The sequence below is a fragment of the Bos javanicus genome, chromosome X (genome assembly GCF_032452875.1).
Source record: "Bos javanicus breed banteng chromosome X, ARS-OSU_banteng_1.0, whole genome shotgun sequence".
Taxonomy (NCBI): Eukaryota; Metazoa; Chordata; class Mammalia; order Artiodactyla; family Bovidae; genus Bos; species Bos javanicus.
The window spans coordinates 130,453,850-130,473,960 of NC_083897.1; the positions used below are offsets into that span (position 1 = coordinate 130,453,850).

At 48.0% G+C, this 20,111-nt stretch overlaps 1 protein-coding gene across 10 annotated transcripts in view; it reads left to right on the forward strand.

Annotated features, from left to right (window-relative positions):
• Positions 1–19,632, forward strand: part of SH3KBP1 (SH3 domain containing kinase binding protein 1) — a 331,797-nt gene extending 312,165 nt beyond the window's left edge. For 8 of the 10 annotated variants that reach the window (XM_061407992.1, XM_061407987.1, XM_061407988.1 and 5 more), the window contains 5 exons: positions 6,100–6,209; positions 9,613–9,741; positions 14,443–14,711; positions 17,517–17,580; positions 18,584–19,632. In XM_061407992.1, coding sequence (XP_061263976.1) covers positions 6,100–6,209; positions 9,613–9,741; positions 14,443–14,711; positions 17,517–17,580; positions 18,584–18,625 — 614 coding nt within the window. In that variant the 3' untranslated portion in view covers positions 18,626–19,632. The remainder of the gene's footprint in view (positions 1–6,099; positions 6,210–9,612; positions 9,742–14,442; positions 14,712–17,516; positions 17,581–18,583) is intronic. The other 2 variants (XM_061407995.1, XM_061407990.1) reach the window with 1 other exon arrangement.
• The last annotated feature ends 479 nt before the right edge of the window (positions 19,633–20,111 follow it).

The window sequence follows — 20,111 nt, forward strand, 5'->3', positions numbered from 1 at the left end:
TCATTTATTAAAGAATAACCGTGCAGAGCTGATAGCTCAGATAACTGTCTCCTTCCCCCCCCCCTCTGGTGGGAAAACCAAAGCCCAGAAAGGTTGTTTGTTCATTTATTCAACAATCATTTATTGAACACTCACTGCAAGCCAGGTATGGTGCTAGGCCTGGGAAGAACAGAGGTAGAAGCCATGGCTTCTTCCTTGGCTGATGAGGGAGATAGATAGGCCAACAGAGACTGTTAGTTCAGGGTGCTGAACATTGACATTGGAGTGATGAGTCTCTAGGGAGCACTCAGGTCAGTTTAGAGTGCAGTCTGGATTCTTGGAAGAGATCTTAGTTGCCAAGCCAAGCCTTGGTGGCCCCAGGGGAAGGGAGGAGAGGAGAGGGGAGGGGAGAGGAGGAATCACCTGAGGGACAGAGGTGCATCGGCCACATGAAGGCAGCAGGATTTCATTGGCACTCAGGAAGGACTTGAAGCAGCAAAGGAGCATACTCAGATCTTCACTTTACACATCTCTCTCTGGCAGCAGCTTGTGGGATGGTACAGGACTTGGAGGGAGAAATTCATTTCCATGGTTCCATGTAAGAAGTTCCTGCAGCTTTAATGGTCCTTGACAGGACATGCAGGGATGGTGTGGTTTCCAGAGATATTGGGAGGGAGCAATGCTGCCAAGCTTCAGATGTAGGAAACTTCTATTCCAGGACTCATTCTCGAGTCTAGAGCAGCAAACTACAGTAAGTAAGCAGAGCCACGTAGGAGCTCACAAACATTTCCTTTGGTGCCACTGGCCCGCCTCAGGCTGTTGACTCTCCTCCATGTTTTCAGTGGGTGTGTTTCAGGTTGCCTGTGGTCACTGGTACCATCCCTCCCATCAGTGGAAAATGAGCCCACATTTTCTAATTGAACTAAATAGGGTGTGACTGAAACTTATGGAAAATGGGCAACTCCTTGTGCCGTGAAGAGTCCAAAGGCATTTCCAAGCTGACTCCATGTCCAGCATGAATTATCCCCGTATGTCTGCAGAGGGTTCGTCTTCCAAGTATCAGAAAAGCTCAGGACCTCTCATCCTTATGAAACTAACTTTAAAAAAAATACCCCACCTTTGCCAGTTCCAGAGTTTTGGATTGGCTTATGGGCATTAAAACCATTTTTTATTAAGAGGAAAAATTCCTAGCCAGGCTGAGAAAGCTCATATCAGGTTTCAGCCTGATTCATTTCAAAACCACCATGAAAATTGGGACATTTTCTTCACACCACAATGGGTTAGTCATGGAAATTCTGCCTTAATCTCAGCTCCCCCGGCCACAGTCATGAGAGCATGCTCTGTGCCACTGAAAATTTATGTTACAGTGCTGAAGAGCTGCCCCCTCCATTGTCCAAAAGCAGAAGTGAGTTGAAGTTCAAGGTCTGAGGTTCCCTTTTCAACAAGTGACCTCATCTTTGGTGCATCTTCTTCTTTCTGGCACTTTGGTTTTGTTTGTTATTTCCCCAAAGTGCTTTTTACGAGCTCCAACTGTAGAAAGTTCCACATAGCTGAGTCTGTGTGAGGAGGTTAAGAGTGCGGCTCCCCTGCAGGCCTCAGCCCTGCTTGTATTGTGGAGTGACAGAGACGAGATGCTCTTCAGGGCCATCTGTCATGGGGATGCCGACTGAGGCTGCTTGCTGAGTGGCCAGGCTTCAGCTTGTGTGGGGCTTTTTTACTGCAGACCTCAGCCAGTGAAACAGCATGGGTGGGCCGGCTGGGCTGTCTCTGCAGCCCTGGCACCAAAGGCTGCCCACCACTCCCCATCACAACCAAGCTGCTCCTCGCAGCCCACCAGCAGCCCCCACTCTATAAGCTGCATGCCTGTAATCAGAGTTCTTTCTTCAGAGAGTTGGTTCATCTGTGGGCTTGCTTGTGTGTTCCTTCATTCACCGGACCGCCAGTATGCCTGGTTGAGTGTGAGAGCACCAAGACGGGTTCCTGCCCTCCTGGGGCTCACAGTCATGTGCCACACACAGACCAGCCCTCTGAGTCATTTGGAAAGTGTGATTTAGGACAGACCACTGTCTCAAACGATGTCAAACTCTCAACTCCCCTGGGGCCTTCATTCTTTCAGCAGGCTTCGGAGGGTGGGTCAGGAGCACAGATGGAGTCCAACAGAAAATTCCCGGGTGCTGCCTGGTCTGCACACCAGAAGATGTTCTGGGTCTGTTGTAAGGGGGGCCCGAGGCCACCCCACCAACTCCCCTTGTCCCACCTCCTGCCCTGCTCTGCATGCTGGGCTCCTCGAGTGCCTCTCTCTCACCCCAGCTGCCACATTTCTGACTTGTCACCCCTGTGACCACTGTGGTTACCACCTGATCACCTCTGTTGCCCACCCACCAGGTCAGCAGGGGACCCACCCTGTGAGGAGCCTGACTCCCGATGCCTCACTGGACCCTAGAACCTCTGCCACCCCCCTGGTGGCCCTTGGCCCAGTGCCCTCTCCTCTCCTCCGCTTGCTTAAGTCCTGACTCACCCCCTTCCCTGCCCCCCACCTCTGCTACAAACATCCTAATAAGCCTGGGGAGACGGGGAGCCTGCCTGGCCTAGACTGAAACCCCAGACTAACCCAGTCAGTCCCACGGCGGGAGCCAGGCAGGAGCCTTTTTATTTTTAATTGTCCAGGTGGCTCTTCTCCACAGCCAAGGTGGAGAACCAGAGTCAGCAAGCCTTTGATTGTTCTTTCACAGCTTCAGCCTGCTCCAGTGTTGCCTCCTGAGCTGGCTTCAGTGTCTAGGATGGAGCCATGGTCTAGGTGGTGGCTCTCAGGTCCTGGCAGCGCCTGGCCAAGGCCCTCAGCACTGGCTTGTTTACTGCAACCTTTACGACCCTGTCCTTCGCCTCCTTCCCTCCTGGCTGCTGCTCAGCATTTGCTTCCCCCACCCAGGCTTTCTGTGCCCTGCAAGTACCTTGTGCCCTCCACACCCCTCATCTCCACCCTTCTGCCAGCAGACCTCCCTGCCCTGGGCCTTAATCCCTTCCTCTAGGGCCCAGTTGAGGAGCTGCCCAGAGAACCTGCTAAATTCACTGGATGTAGAGCGTATGCAAAGATGTTTGTGCAGCGCTCCTCCTTAATAAAACAACAACAGAGAGAGAGGAAATGATTTGAAAACTAATTACCCATTGCTAAGGAATTGATTCAGTAAATCATGAACTGCAGTGCAATGGAAGATTCTACAACAATCAAAATAGCCACATGGAATATAATGTTTAGTGAAATAAGCAGAATGCATTACTACATGTAATGTGAACTAGGCAGTCTATTTATAGAAAAAGCCTGAAGGGAAAGCTACCAAAATACTAATAGTGTTGTCTCGGCACGGTAAGGTTATAGTTGACTTTGTTTTGTTGTTATCATTTTATGGCTTTGAAAAATTATACACTGTGCACATATTCCATTTATAATTGGAGAAAACAGCAATTTTTTAAAAATTCAGATATTAGTGTCAGATGATGGCTTTTGGCACCAATCCAAGTGTGTAATTGGGAATTTCAATTTCAGACAACATGGAGCTGGTAGAAGCAAGTCCTGGGGTGGGGACTGAAGGGGATTCTTTTAGGAAAGTAAGATTCTCTTAAAGGTAAGGCCCCTGAGAGGGTCAGGCCAGTGAACAGGTTCTAGAGGGACCCACCCCGATCTCCACAGAGCTGGCTGGTGAGTAGGGGCCCTTTTCAGAAGCCTCTCTGTGGCCCTGGGTGCTGATCAGCTCCTCATTGGCCTCAGAGCACTGCTGATGCTTTTCTGGTGCTGTCTCTGCAGAGTTAGCCTTTGGTTACAGTTGCTTTGCCCTGATAAGATGAGTTCATGTTGAGTAATTATTCATTCACCAGGTGCTGGAATAAAGTCATGTCATCTAATCCCAGGGGTAATGTAATGGTTTGTCCTGACCAGTGAGTTGTGCTTGGTTTTGCATATTCCACTCAAGGAAGTAGTTTGCAGACAGCACCTGCCTGCGCATTAATAGAATAAAGCTGTCACACGGCCAGACTGCTTATGGTACCCCTCAACAAAGGAGCACTCCCCACAATAAGGAAGGGAAAAAAACACACATCGTTTTTATCTTTTCTGTCCCGAGCCAGCACATTTGCAGTTGTGGCAGTTTAAGATGCTTTCAGTTGCAGAGAAAGAATATCTGACTAAAATTAGCTGCCATAAGGGGAGGGGGAGTTTATTTCACATGGTGAGAAGTCAGGACATTGTCATTCCAGGGTTGTCGAGTGGCTCCTTGAGGTGATCAGTCACCCAAGCTCTTTCTGTTTTTCTGCTTTGCTGTCCTGAAGATCTCCAAGAGCATCTCCCTCATGGTTCATAAAAGAGTGTATAGTCATTTGTGCAATGGCAGGTAAAGGACTGAAGACTACGCCGCAGGAAGGAGCAGGAAGGGACTTCCCTGGTGATCCAGTGGTTAAGACTTATGCTTCCAATGCAGGGGGCATGGGTTCAACCCTTGGTCAGGGAACTGAGGTCCCAAATGTTGTGGGGTGTGGGCAGAAGAAAAAAAGAAGTGATGGGACGAGACTAGAAACATGCCAGGTACACTGGTGGCTGGTGGTGGAGCCGGGATTTGAGCCCAAACAGCTTAGCTCAAAATCCAGGCCTGTCTTAGTCTACCAGACCTGCCATGACAGAACTTAAGCGGCAGACATCTATTTCTCACAGTTCTGGAGGCAGTGAAGGCCAAGATGAGAGCACTAGCAGATGCTGTGTCTGTTGAGTCCCCTCCTCCCGGTTCATGGACTCTGTCTTCTCACTGTGTCTTCAAACAGCAGAGGGATAAGTGGGTCCTGGTGTCTTTCTCTTCTTAGAAGGACATTAAACCTATCCACAACTCCAGGCATCCTATTCTTGCACAACAACTCCCCAAGTAGGAAGGAAGAGGAGGTTTAGAGGCAGAGAGGAAATCCTTTCCTTTCCCAGTGACCCAAATTGGGCTCCACGGCCACCTCTATACCAATCACAGGCCACAAGAAGCAGGATCGCCATCACCAGATTAGTCCAAACAAGCTTCCACTGAGCACATTGTCCTAAAACAAAACTAGGGCTCTGTTGGGAGAATGGGGATCGTTTGGGAAGGCAGTGTCAGGCACGGCCAATAAAGCATGGTCTCCCGGTCAGGAAGAGGGGGTGTGGTCCCATTCACCAGCAGTAATGAGTCTCAAGGTCCATCCCTTTCTGCCAGCCATCCCTTTGTCCATCACACAGATATCTACACTTGGTTTATAAATTCCCAGAACTCTGTAGAACCAGGCCACCCCTTTTGCCTGATCTGGTTGAAGGAGGTGACAAAGTAAAGGCAGTGATGATCTGACTGAATGACATGCCGTTCATCTGAGACATCAGTCCTCGAGATGGGGGCACCCTGAGGACAGGCTCATTTCTCCCACGCTCACTGGGTTTACCTTGGTGTCCAGCTCTGTGTGGGGCACAGAGTCGTTGCTCAGTCATAATGGAGAGATCGAGTGAGCAGACTGGTGACTGAAGATGATATTGTCTCCGCTGGGCGATGTGTCTGGAAACAGACTGGTATGGGGCTCTGTGAGTCATCTGAGGGAACAGAAGCTTGCTGTCTGTTTCCAGGCAGTTAAGAGTCTAGCAGTAGGGTGATGGTCCAGCCAGAGGACAAGGTTGCCCTCGCTTGTCTTCTGGAATCAACGACCAGCGTTCACTTGCCCAGGGATGTGGTACCTTGTGATAAGCTCTTATTGTATTGTAACTACATGAATGTTGTATCTACCAAAATGGACTTGGCTTTGTGGAAGAAAGAGGAATCCTCCTTTATTTCTCTTTCTGTAGCTTTTGAAGATTTATGAATATAGCTATTGAAGGAGGGGAGAAAAATCATGGCTCTCTTTCCTCCATGTTAGCTTGTTAAACCGAGGTGGAAATGATTCTTTCATTCAGTTTGAATCACACTGATGAGGTGACCAAAGGATGTAAAACAACCTTAATAAATGATGAAGTATAAACCAGACATAAAGGATGATTATTAATGAAAAGACGTGCTTGCAGCATGTTAAAATAACCTTCCCTTACTCCTACTGATGCACTTTTAAAAATCTGTTGTCCTTTTGTTTTAGACCTAGAAGGTTTTGACTCCGTGGTATCATCTACTGAGAAACTCAGTCACCCAACCACAAGCAGACCAAAAGCCACGGGGAGACGACCTCCATCCCAGTCTCTGACGTCTGTAAGTGTCTCCTCGCTTCCCAAGGCTGGAAGGCAGGAGAGATTGGGGCCTCTGGCCAAGGGCTGTGCTGCGAGTGGCTGACTGGAGGACCCTCTGGGAGAGGGAGGTCTATGAGCTACACTGTTGGCTGGAAGCAGTTGGAGAGTCTTCTGGAGTCAGGCAGTACTTCCTTCTTTTAGTTCTTTGTGCATCTGCCAGTGAGGTGGGGACTCCCTCGTGCCCCTCTCCTCCTCTGTTCTTCCATGGATTTTTGTTTGAACCTGAAGTGAAATCGGTAAGGGGAAAAAAATGTCATGTTTTCTGATGGGAAAGGAGAGTAAGGCTGGGTTGGTCTATAAACAAAAGAGAACTTTTGAGGGGAAGAAAGGGTAACCTGCTCTCCAGTGCTTGGCAGCGGCCCAGCATTTTTCTCTCAAAGCCCTGTCCTCAGCACCCCTGCACAGAACCCCACGTAGACCTTTAGGAGATGGGTTTCAAACATACCAGGCACCTGATCATGCAGGAGAGAACAGGCAGAACACTCCAGATAACCCAAAGAAGTTTTCGTTTGGGTCATTTTGAATAACTTTGTTTCTTATTCAAAACTTGTAATGCATTTATTGTACCACATCTGAAGCACAAAAGGGGTGAAGAAAAAAGTAAGTTCCCTGTAGTCTTGTTCCCAAGAGCTAAGACCTGTTCACCTCCTGTTGTGTATCTTGCATTTCTTCAAAATAGGCCCACACAGAATACATGGCTTTGGAAGTTGCTTTCCCCTTCCACTGTGCACCTTCTCCCCATCGTGCACCCCTCCCGTCACGCCACAGTGAATGTGGCTGTCCCCACACTCTAGCCTGGGAATACGTGGGCGTTTATCTAGCCAATGCAGTGTCTCTGGACATGTATGTTTCCATTCATCCTAAACACTGAAGTGAAGGTCACTGTAGAAAAATCGTGATGCTTCTGCAAGCAGCGTATGTATGTGTGTGGGTCTGTCTGTCTCTATATATTGAGTTGCCTTGTCCTTGCTGGGACTGTGGGACTAAAGCCTTCACCCAGATACCAAAGAATTCACCTTTTTCAGGTTTCTCAGGACACTTTCTAATGATCCCACCTAAGGAGTGGTCATTTAGAAGAAAACAAATGCCACTTCCTTTGAACCTCGTCTCTCATATCCACTGAGTCTGGAAGTGTGGATTGAGTGGTCCTGTTTTTCCTCATTGTAGGAAGCATATCTAACTGTGTATTGCCATCTTTGGGGAAGAAAGGCTTGAAAACGTGGCTTACTTTTTTACTATTACAGAGAGCACTGTGTCAGCACCACCTTCCTTCCCTCTCAGCTTTCCACACCCTCCTTAAACACTTCATCAACACACAGACTATTTAATTGCTTCTTAGTATCTCTGTATTTAAATATTTCATTCTACCTCTGATATATTCTCTATGCATCTTTCACCATTTTTGTTTTCTGTCCAAATTCTTTTCAGCTTTTCAAGATCTAGAGGATCCTGAGGTATCAGGATTAAACACAGAGAAGTTTGAGTTTCCACCCGCCCTCCTCCCCGCAACCACACTCTTGGTCCCTACAGCTTGTGTCTGGGGGTTCGGATACATTTGGGGGAGACTGGGTAAAGGCATGTCATCTTCACCCCGCCTTTAGATAACATGTTTGTTCATTCACTCATTCCACACATATTGATGGTTATCTGCTGTGGGCTCAGCTCTGCGCCAGGTACCAAGGCTGCAACTGGGAATGAGATAAATATGGTCCCTGTCTGCAGAAAGCTTATGAAATAGTGGCTCAAACTTTGATATATTATATGAAACAATTTTATTTGTGGACTTAAAGCAGCAGGATACATTTGTGCTTTAAAGAAGTACAATTACTGTACTCTTTCCCTTCATTCCTGTCCATTCCTGTTTACCCTTCTTTCCATTAGCGCGTTCCCATTAGGTTTTTCATAGCAAGATGGGACTACTGTGTATGGACATATTCCTAAAAGGCAATTGGAGGGAATGATGGAGGAAATACATTAGTCATGTCTCTGTAGCCTGGGGCCTCTCAACCTAGTGTGAGCTTTTTATTGAATTCAAAGAGCCAGCATTGATTGACAGCTCATGAATCATAGGTTCTATAGGAGGAAACTGGCTTTTTGAATAAAATCTGAAAATAAGAGGCATTATAAGGTAGTTAAGCTTATAGTAAAAGAAAGCTTGGTTGGGGGGATGTAGGTAATTGGATTTTCAGATTAACTGAAGATTAACAAACAAGACCTTTTCATTTTAAAACATTGCTTAAACATTCCCTCAATGTAATGCGTAGTAAGTAGAGTAAACAGAAGAAAATGAATAGTATTTGTAGGTCTGATTTTTCTATAATGGAGCCACATGGTGACCCTGAACACGGCTATTTTTCCCACTGCAGAGGTGGAAGGCGCAGAGGCAAGGCTGAATAGGAGCTCACCCAGCAACATGTCTGGAAGATTCCTCCTTGCCGCAGGAACTCTTCTTTTTCTCTGCTTTGTCCTAAAATAAGGAAATTCTAACATAGTCATCTTCTTTGACCAAGTGATTCCAGTGAATTGGTTTTTGTTCATCCAGCTTTTTCAATCTTCACAGCAAGGCAGAAAGGGTAGGAGTGTTTCCCCATATTTCACCAAGAGATGCTGCCATTCTGTAAATACACCTTAGCAGAGATGGAATCCAGAATGGATAATGATCGTCCATGGCCCCGAGGGCAGCGTTTTAGCAGCAGGTAGCAGATTAGACATGAGCATGGTGTGCTGGCAGGCAGGGCGGTTCTCTGGGGCTGCAGATAACACTGCTCACTGGACTGCAGGGTTGCTGATCCCTTACTCCCAGAGATGGTTTCCTCTGAGACAAGTCCTTTCAGGCACTTCACTATGCAGCAGATTCGGTGGTTCTGAGAAAGGATCAGGAGGGAAGGGAGGAGAGGCGGGTTAGAGGCAGCTTCCTCTCAACCTGAATGTCCTTCCCCATTGGACTGTCCACCCTGTGAGAGCAGGGACCGTGTCTGGCACGTCACTGTCAAGTTCAGTACCAAGCTGAGTGCTTGGCACATGGTAGCAAATGTTTACAAAAAACAGAGGATCTCTGAGGGATGGAGGGAGCTGGAAAAGATAGATGGATAGGTGGATGCTTGCACAGATGAAATGACCAACAGGCATCAGTGGAAAGATCCCATAGAAAGAAAGATCCCTGGTCAAGGAAATCGTCTTAGTCCCAGTTCTGCCACTCTCTCTAGTACACAGATAATAGCACACTTTCTGCCTGGCATTATAATGAAGAGACAAACAAAATATAACTGTCGAGTGCTTTGAAAAGCATACTGCATTATGTTAACAAAAGCTATGTCAGCTAAGGTGTAACTCTGACAAAAGCATTTTCTTTTGGCTTTATCCAGTCTTCCCTTTCAAGCCCTGACATCTTTGACTCCCCAAGTCCTGAAGAAGATAAAGAAGAACACGTTTCACTTGCACACAGAGGAGTGGACGCATCCAAGAAAGCGTCGAAGACTGTTACCATATCCCAAGTGAGTGGCCAGCCGTGTCGAGGGTGTCCTGGCAGCACGGGACCCCTGCCTTTTCGTGTCTGCTCTGATGATGCATCATAAACCAAACAAGAGAAACAGATATCTTAGTCATGTGGAGCTGCTGAAACAAAGTGCCACAGATTGGGTGACATAGAAACAACAGAAATTGGCCTCTCCCATTTCTGGAGGCTGGCTGCCTGAGATCAGGATGCTGGCGTGGTTAGCTTCTGCTGAGAGATCTCTTCAGAAGTGCAGACTGATGACTACGCTTTGTATCTTCATATGGAAGAAAGAGGGTGAGAGAGCTCTTTGGGGTCCCTTTTAGAAGGGCAACAACCCATTCATGGGAGCTCCACCCTCATGTCCTAATCACCTTCCAGATATCCCATGTCCCAATACCATCCCAAGGGGAGTTAGGGTTTTCACATTTTGGGAAATTTTGGGAAGACACATTTAGTCCATTACAACACACAACACAAATTTTTTGTCATTCTTTGATGACAGTGATGACTTTGGTCATCAAAGTCCCTAAGGAATGTTACAGTCTCCAAAACTGAGCAGAATCCCATGTTTTCTCTTATGGCTTGATCCCCTTTTCATACTGGCAACCACATACACATGCACACACACATATTTCCTCACACATCATCACCATCACAACAACCAAAACAGTTTTACAAAGATTGCATGAAATATGTTAAATGCTGTGCCCTCTGCCTACAGATTGTGACTTTTATGTTCAAAACTGGTGGTGTCACAAATTACAATTGGCAGTTCATGAATTTGAATAACTAATGGGATTTCTAACAGAAAAGCTTATTTGGATTCATTTATTAGGATACATTTATAGTCTAAAAACATTTTAATTTCACTGCATGCCCAGGGATAGTATAGCTCTTTTATTATTGGCTTATGAGGAACAAAGAACACATTGTTTAGCAACTGTGTGTGGCTTCTAAAGGTTATCCTAAACAAGTTCCGTTCATCCTGTGATTGTGAAGTATGATTTTAAAATGCCATATTCTCATGCTGAGAGAAGCTGGACAATTGAAGTTATTTTCTTTAAACATTAGCAAGTGCTTTCTGTCTAAAAACAGAAAGCAGATGTCATTTTTAAGGCACTCATAACAGGAATTAACACAAAGAAATCAAAGGTGATGTGAAATTTTCCTTCTCATAGATTTACGGATTTACATGTATAGATTTTCTTAAAAAGCTGATATAGTCAGCAAAAATATGATCCTATAAAGCAGATCGATTGTAATATTCACAAAACTGAAGCAGTCTGCCTTTATAAAAGGATTCCATTTGCAGAAATTGGATTTAGATCCGTTTTTTCTGGTGACCGTAGGAATGCCTAGAGTTGCACTCTCGCCCACGTCTCTAGAGTGTCTCTGTAGCGACATCTACTGGTGGGCATTGGCTCTTCACATTTCTGAGTTTCACTGTTCTGTTCCATTTCTCTTTCCCAGAGTTGTCATTCTTATTTATTGCTTCTAGAAATTCCTCTTGAACTAATTGATCAGGACATTTGGTGGCCTGTACTCTGTGAGGGCTTGTAACAAACACGTGTTAGCTGAAGTGATTTGGGAGGGTGAGTCACATAGGCAATGCAAAGAGAAGCATCGATCCAAGAAATGTCTGAAAGTCACTGTGAGGACAGGGGTGGGTTGAGGGACGTATGTGAGAATACAGGGTGGGAAATGAGGAAGGGTATGAACTTAGGAGTAGAAAAGAAGCAAAGAAAATCAGGCCAGGAGAGAGGACCCTGAGACTCGGGCACAGGCAGCCCTGGTCACATTACCAAGCCTAAGGGTCCAGCTGATATCATGGGAGGGGATTGAAGCTCAGTTCTGCCACTCCTGAGCTCTGAGATGTGGGGAATTTCTCAACCACATCCCTAAGCCTCAGTTTCCTGCTCCATAAAGCCTGTGTGCCAACTGACCCTCATTTCAGTTGCCCAGCCAACGTCTGGCATATAATCAGTGCTCTGTAAATGTCAGCCCCTCGCCCCTCTTACTCTAACTCCTACTAACAATCAGCACAGGATGGTGGCACATTCTCTCTGGCAGCAGAAAGCGATTTTCTCAATGATAACTTGGCAGAGAAAAGGCGAGCAGAAAGGCTGGGAACGATGGCCCATCTGCTTCTGGCGGACTCTGCCCAGTTTCTCCCTGCAGCACAGCCTGAGTCCAGGCTCAGCCTCCTCACCATGCCAGCCCAGCCCCATCTTGGCTCCAGCCCTGGGTGCCGGCTGCTGGAGGGAGTCCCGGCTGTGTTGCCCAGCCTCACCAGCAGCCTCAACTCCCTCACCTCCCACCATCCTGTCTACTCCCTCCCCCCTCCCCCTGCCTATGATCTCACCTCCATAGGCCTGCGGCCTGCCCCTCTTCCCTCCCACCCGTGTTTCTCATGCTCCCTGTGCCCTCCTGGCCCCCTCAGGCCTCTGACCTCCCTCTCCATCAGACCTCCCTGTCTGTATCCTCCATCTTCACCTTGGCTCTTACCTTCAAGAAATCTTCCAGCTCAGGGTCTCCCCTGTCTTTGAAAGCAAATCCAACCCATTCTTGATCCTGTTTCCTCCTGAGGCTTCTCTAAGAACTCTCTCTTTCTCCTATCTTCCTTTCTCAGCCGAGTGTTTGGAAAAGGAGTTTTAAATCTGCAGGCCATGCCCCTCACCTCCCCTGCAGCTGCCAACCTGCCTTGACCAGAATTCACTCTCCCTTGGCTCCACCAATCGGCTCCCCCCAGTTTTGCTCTCAGCGCCTCTGGAAGCTCCTCCAGGGGGCCCTCTTCTGGTCTGGCTCCATTCCCTCTCTCACCTCTCCATCTCAGCCCCCAAGAGCCCTCCCCTCTCTCTCTACCTCTTCAATCCTGGGCACCTGTAGGTTCCATCAGTGGGCCTCTTCTCTTCCTGTTCTGTGTCATCCACCCCCATGGCTTGCACTTCATCTGGTGATTTCTCTGGCCCAATTCACTTTTTCAGTCACTGACTCTGCCCATTGGACTTCCCCTTTGGCTATCCATCAGGCTCCTAAAATTCAGTGTGTCTGAAACTGAGATTGTTCTTTGGGCCTTCGGCCCGTTCTTCCTCTCATGAACGGGTCAGCCTTAGTGCCTCCTTCCGCATCCCCACCCGCGGCCCTCGGTCTGTACCTCATCTCACCTGCTGTGGCCTGTCTAGGACCGCATCCTCGTGACTGTGGGGTGTCTGCTCTGGGAGGGCAGGGCTGCAGCTCTTGTTTGAATGAACCTGCCATTGCCACATCTCTCTAAACTGTCTTCTCTCTAGACTCCTGGCCACTGCCTGAGGGAAACCCTCACTGTGTCCGGCTTTCACTATATGAGAGTTCCCAGAAAGTGTCTAGATCTCCAGACCCGCCAGCCCTTCGGCCTTTCTGCAGCCATGGTGACCTTTGCTTGGAAGCCGATCTTTTATCCCTTTCCACAAGCCCCCTGTGCCTCCCTAGCCTTAACTGTCCCTGAGGGCACACCCCACCTCTCTCTTGCCCCCTGACATTCTAGCTTCCCCTGACTGCAGTTCACTCTTTGGTCTCTAGGCCTTTGTCTCACACACTGCCCCCTCTCACGTCCATACATGATGTGTGTGGTCATGTATGTAGTCATGTATGGTTGTTAGAGTTGGACTATAAAGAAAGCTGAGTGCCGAAGAATTGATGCTTTTGAACTGTGGCGTTGGAGAAGACTCTTAAGAGTCCCTTGGACTGCAAGGAGATCAACCAGTCCATCCTAAAGGAGATCAGTCCTGGGTGTTCATTGGAAGGACTGATGCTGAAGCTGAAACTCCAACACTTTGGCCACCTGATGCAAAGAACCGACTCATTGGAAAAGACCCTGATGCTGGGAAAGATTGAAGGTGGGAGGAGAAGGGGATGACAGAGGATGGGATGGTTGGATGGCATCACTGATGTGATGGACAGGAGTTTGAGTAGGCTCTGGGGTTTGGTGATGGACAGGGAGGCCTGGCGTGCTGCAGTCCATGGGGTCACAAAGATTCGGACACAACTGAGCGACTCAACTGAACTGAACTGCCCCCTCTAGAACCACCCCACTTCTGACCACCTCCTGGTCCTCCTCCTCATCCTGACCCTCCCTCCAGGAAACTGGGTCTTTCCTGGTTGCTTCCCTTCCTGTCTGTGCACTCCCCCATCATTTGCAGTGTGTTGGTTGGTCTATCTGCATCTCACTGGGTTCTCAGCCCCTTGAAGGTCAGGAAAATGTTTTACTCACTTCAGAGTTTGAAGAGCCTAGCAGGTCCATGGGCCTCTGGACAAGTACATTAAATCAATTAGGAACTACCTGTTCAGAAAGGTGGCTAAATTTAAAATACATAAAGGGATGAAGGAAAAAGGAGAAGGGGGCAGCAGAGGTTGAGATGGTCGGATGGTATCACTGACTCAGTGAACATGAATCTGAGCAAACCCCAGGTGACAGTGGAAGACAGAGGGGCCTGGCATGCTGCAGTCCATGGAGTCGCAAAGAGTCAGAGCAACTGAACAACAACAAGGGGTTGCCTGCAGCAAGCAGGCCCTTGAGGGCACGCGGAGGAAGGAATGAATGTGTGGACCATGTGGAGGGCTTCAGGGCAGGTGATGTAGACGGAGCATCGTAGTAAACAGGGCAGGGCAGTGCCCCACATGCCTCCCTGGCCTGAACCCTGTCTGTCCTGCCTCATTGCAGGTCTCCGACAACAAAGCGTCCCTGCCACCGAAGCCGGGGACCATGGCTGCGGGCGGCGGTGGGCCGGCTCCTCTGTCCTCGGCAGCATCCTCCCCTCTGTCATCCTCTTTGGGAACAGTTGGACACAGAGCCAACTCCCCGTCTCTGTTCGGCATGGAAGGCAAACCAAAGATGGAGCCTGTGGCCAGCAGCCAGGCAGCCATGGAGGAGCTGAGGACGCAGGTCCGGGAGCTGAGGAGCATCATCGAGACCATGAAGGACCAGCAGAAGTGAGTGTCTGCAGCCCCTTCTCAAACCACCTCCTGGGGGTGCTTTCCGCAGGTCAGGGATGAGTTCTGCCAGCCTGGGTCCCAGCCTCCCTGGGGATGATGGCAGCAGGGGCGGGAGTGGGCGGGTGAATCCCAGAGGCTTCAGGTAGCTCAGTCGCACCTGGGAAGGGCCCAGGCTGGCCTCAGGGTGGACGAGGAGGAGTCAGCCACGAGGACCAATGTGCTGAGCAGGCTGTGAAAAAGATCTTCACATCCCCAGAACACGTGGTATGTACATGCACCACTGCTTAATCAGCCCAGCAGCCTTCTGGCATCAGCGAAATTGCCATTTCTTCAGTTAGCTGCCCTGTGTAGGAACTGGCTTGCATTTAGGGACACAGAGTGGGAAAAAGATGCAGGGACTCTTTCAACCTGAGGCTCGACACTCGGCACACACACCCCACCCAGGACACTGCGTGCAGTGACAAAAATGGTAAAAAGGGCTGGGAGTCGGGAGGCACTTACCTGAATAAACTGAGGCACAGAGAGTTTAGGGGCCCGTTCGCTCTTTCTGGAGGGAACAGGTGAAGCACCTGAAGGAGGTGTTTCCTGAAAGGGTCTCCAAAGGCGACCTAGCACCCCAGCTGGGGAGCAGCATGGTGGCTTCACAGGCACCCGCAGCCACGCCCTGGGGAGGACACCTGAGGCTGAGCACCTGCCTACCACTGAATGTTCATGTTCTTCGGGGAATAATTGGGTTAAACCAAGTTAGTTTCTTCTCTAGAGCACTGCTCAGAGCCTTCACTGTGCCTGGGAAGACAGAGGCTAGTGTATGTGGTGTTTCCCAAATGTACAGCACCGTCTTTTCCCCAAATGTACATCATTGTCTTTTCCCCGGAGCATTCTAAGATAAGGCTCCTGTGGAACTCTGAGCCCTGCGGCTGTATCCTGCTTCTGTTCCGCTCAGACTGGAGGTGTCCCATGTCCCCTGCCTGGCAAGGACTCATCAGACAAATATGCAGAACTGCAGGATGGGACTAGAGCGGGTCTTGAAGGGCCGGCCAGGCTGCCCCTATTTCCTCCAAGTCCCCAGCTCCTAGCTGTCCCTGCACAGGAGAGCTATGGGTACCCACAGGCCCCATCCATGTCCAGGCAACAGGTGTCCCCTGCCTAGACAGTGACCCCACAACCCCAGTTTGTCCCAGAGCACTGGTTCTCAGCCTTCTGACCAAGATGAATAAGCCACTCCTGGATCCAGGGCTTCCTGCCTTGGGGCCCTCCTTCTGGGAAGTGCCTAGAACTTTCCTGCATGTCTGAAATGCCCTGTGCCTGAGTCCTGAGTGCAGAGTCACCAGTGCCCGGGGGCTGCTCCACCCCATGTTGCTCTCTCCACTCTGAAGCCTGGGCGTGGTCGGCTGGAATTGTGCTTCCCAGCCAACTTCTCAAATCAGTCATCACAGTGGCTCCTCTTCAGGGCCTGGCCTCCCTGCCCCGGGGTGCTGGGTCCCCACCAGTCTCCCAGCTTAGCTCTCTGTGTCACTTTCCGAGCAGCGTTCAGCTCAAGTCTGTGCTGACTCTCCTCATTCCCAAACCTGAAGTTCTCGCCTCCCTGTTCTGTCCTGGCTCTTCTCCATCAACTCCCCCATTGTCTCCCCTCCTCATAGACACGTACCCTTTTTCACTAGTTCAAGACGTAGCAACTTCCTTCACACCTCCTTCCCCAATGAACTCCTCCACCTGGACTCGACTCCCTCCTGGAGTTGTGCCGTGTGTTTCAGACCCCATCTTATACTTCTCTCCTAAACCCTAAGTTGGGCCCACTGAGGTCGTGGTACACAGCGTGTGCATGAATAAATACATGGACAGAGCGTGACCAGTGCATGTCAGAGAAGCCAGTGCGTCGACCACAGTACTGGGACACTGGTCCAACTACAAGGACCACATGGCGCACGTCTGCAGCGAGCGGATGCCGTATAAGGCCTCTGCGGTCTTTGCTTTCTAACTTCCCAGTCTAGTTTGCACACGTGCACGTGTAAACTGGAGTGTCTAGTACCCTAAATGGCGCACAGCTCTCTGACCAGTTAGCATGGTTGTAGTGACCTCAGTCTAGAGCCTGGGTTTGTGAGATGATTCGTTTTGTTCTACTTCATTATTTAACGTTAGAAAGGGCACTGGGCTTTGTGTTCTAACTTGTGTCTACTTCGTCTGTGACATAATTACCGTATCCTTAGTTCAGTTCTTTGACCTGCCAGTTTTTAGGTGTTCCTATTTGTAGGATTCTGTGAGAATATCTGAAAACATATTGCTAACCTTTTAGTAATTTAAAATTCTGTGAAAATACAGGAAATATATATATATATATATATATACACATATAGATGTGTGTGTATATGGGGAGCGGTAAAATGTCTGCAATGAATATTGTTAATGTAAGTACATGTAAGGACCAGCAATTCTGGAAGAAAGGACTAATTAGAGGGAAGACGACCAAATACAAGCCTGGATACCTAGAGACTAGACCCTGGGCAAATCAGGCCACCCCCCTGAGTCTCAGTTTTCCCTTCTTCTTCTAGAAGAAGCTTACATTAAGGGATTTCCAAGGTCACATCAGACCTATTATTTAATGGCTGCATATTTGGGGAGCCCAGAAATAATGGCCTTTCTACACCAGGCTCTAAGCCTTAGCTGTACAAAGAAAATAGTGTAATGTTCTGTCCACATCTTCTTTGTAAAAGGAATAGATGGATTTTGTAGTGATAAGAGATTTCTTATCTCCTGTTATAGAAGTCTGGGTTTTGTTTAACGTTACTGCCATTTGCTTTCCAGACGAGAGATTAAGCAGTTACTGTCAGAGTTGGATGAAGAGAAGAAAATCCGGCTTCGGTTGCAGGTGGGTCCCTTGGGATCCTGTTGCCCCATGAGAGGCTCAGTTGAGGGTGGGAGCAAAGTCCGGGCTTTATTTTGAAAATAGATGAGAGTTATTTTTCTGCCGATTTAGATGGGCTTCCTGTGACAATTGTCTTAGAATGACACAGCCTTACTCACATCCCCTCCTGGGACCCGGGAAGTCTTGGAGAAGGGAGGCATTAGCAAATGTGCCCCCAGTTGGGTTTCTCATTTGGAATCCATCTCTATGAAAACTACCCCCAACCCCGCCGTTTCCGGAGGCCTCATTGTCATAACTACCAGAGAGTGTGGGGCTAGGGAGACCCATTGGTATTTCTGTCATGCGGCCATTGAAGCTCAAAGGACCACAGCCGTCCACACTTGGTGCCTGCTCTTTATTTCTCTACTTCTGCCTGACAGCTGTGTCTGTCCTGAAGGGTATCAGAGCTCTGTCCCCCTCTGGCCTCTCTCTGGCCTAACTCAGCCATGACTGAAGGCCAAATCGTGTAGGAGTTGGAAATGGTGGGCTTTCTGCTCTCACGCAGTCAGTTCCTTTGGGGGTGACTGGGATCCATGGTGTTTAAAGGATCGGTAACTGCATGCCATCACTTTGGGGGTGCTCATAGACATCCCCTTGGGCCCAAGCACAGTGGCCTTCCAGCCCTGCCAAGTGGTCCAGTGTGTCAGGACAACTTTATCCACCCTCTGACCAAGAAACTGGAATTATTGTTGTATTGTTGCTTTTGACAAATTTTGGACACTTGTAGCTGGAGAATTCAAACATCTACCCTCTCCTCGAGCCTCACATCAATATGCCTATTCTTTTGGTTTATGTCATTTCTGGGATTGTGATCAACTCTTCATTCAGATACCATTTCACTCATTTCACCTTTCAAACTGTCAGGTTGATTCTTTTCTTTCAATCAACCAGGCTGCTTATCTTTCCAGCTTTTATCTAGCCAGCCAATTGATTGTGATTTTGTTCGGCTCTTGTTTTTCCTTTGTAGATGGAAGTTAATGACATAAAGAAAGCTCTTCAATCAAAATGAATACTTGATAAATGAAATGTCGCATTATTCATCCCGAGTCCAAGACTCAAATTTTCTGCCCCAGCCAAAATAACCTTGTGCCAAAAGATTAAAGGTTTGCCTCAACACGTCCCTGTTTGAAAGATTAGCACAAAAGTCTTGATAGCACAACACAAATTCCATCCAAGAGGAGATTCTTCCCCATGGTATAGTCCTGGGTCTGGCACTGGTTGTGACTTAAACAGAGCAAATTGTGCTAAAGGCTTTTTTACTATGAGATCTCATGCGAAACGAAAACTCAGGCAGTTTAGTCCATAGTGGTACTATTTTGATGATATTTTCCATTAATAAAATGTAATTTTAGATTCTTCGTTTACAAGCTTTATAATTTTATGATTTTTTTTAAAATCGTGTTTTGCCACAGATTTCCCCAGTGTTTGTACTACACGCAGTCCGGAGTGAGCATCCCATTCTTTTCGCTTTATGTGAAAAGCTGCCTCGCTCTGTGTCCCCCTCAAGGATTCTATTACATATGCAATTTTAGGTCCAACCTGTCCCTTCTCCTGCCAGCAAACCCCACCACCCTAAGATAAATTTTAGCTTATATATGATGGTATATTTACAAAAAGAGAAAGAGAAAATCTGGTATTTGCAATGATCTGTGCCTTCTTTTTACCACCCTCTTGATTGGAGCTTTTGTGATGCAGCTACCATGATTTAAAAGACACACACACACACACATGTTTTTTCTAGCCACTTATCAAAGTCCACTAGAGGCCATGTCTTCAAAGCTTCTCTCGCCTAACCAAAGGTCCTAAGAGGAGACAGCTGTGAAGTTGGGCGCGCTCTTTGGTACCAGCTGTGACTTTTAAGTTCTAGTTTTAGGTTGTTCATGAACTAGAAATGTCACCCCTGCTTGATTTTTCATCAGCCAAGTTAAACCCCTGCTTCCTGTCCTTTGCACCTTTTGAGTGAACAGAATATGCATTATTAAAGCAAAAATAAATAAAAGTAAAAATGAAAACCAAGGGGGGGGAATGTTGTATTCTTTCCTGCACTGGGTCATCGTGTGTGCTGTTGTGGAAACTGTACTCACATAATGTCATTTGCCTTGCTTTCTTGTAACCCTTTCCTCAGGTCCAAGAGAAAGGGGGGAGGCGCTTGTTGAAGTGTAGCCGTTGGCTCGCTCTTGCATTCCTGGAATTGCTTTTTCTGACCCAAGGAAACTGGTGTTTGCTTGTCTGCTTTATCTCTGTAGCCAATGAAGAGTTCAGCCTTAGACTCTGTAACTGTTTTCTCATCCTTAGCTGAAAATAAGGGAAGCATACTGTATTGCAAGACTGTTTGGGGATTGGGGTGTGGGGGGTGGTCCCTTCATGGCCCCTGAAGATGTTTTATGTGTTTCTAAAAAGCTGCTTTGTCCATTTCCTGAGTTTTAAAGTGAAGCTACTAAACATCAGTAGATTCGCACAATGACAAAGACTGAAAATTGATGAAAATGAAGGAG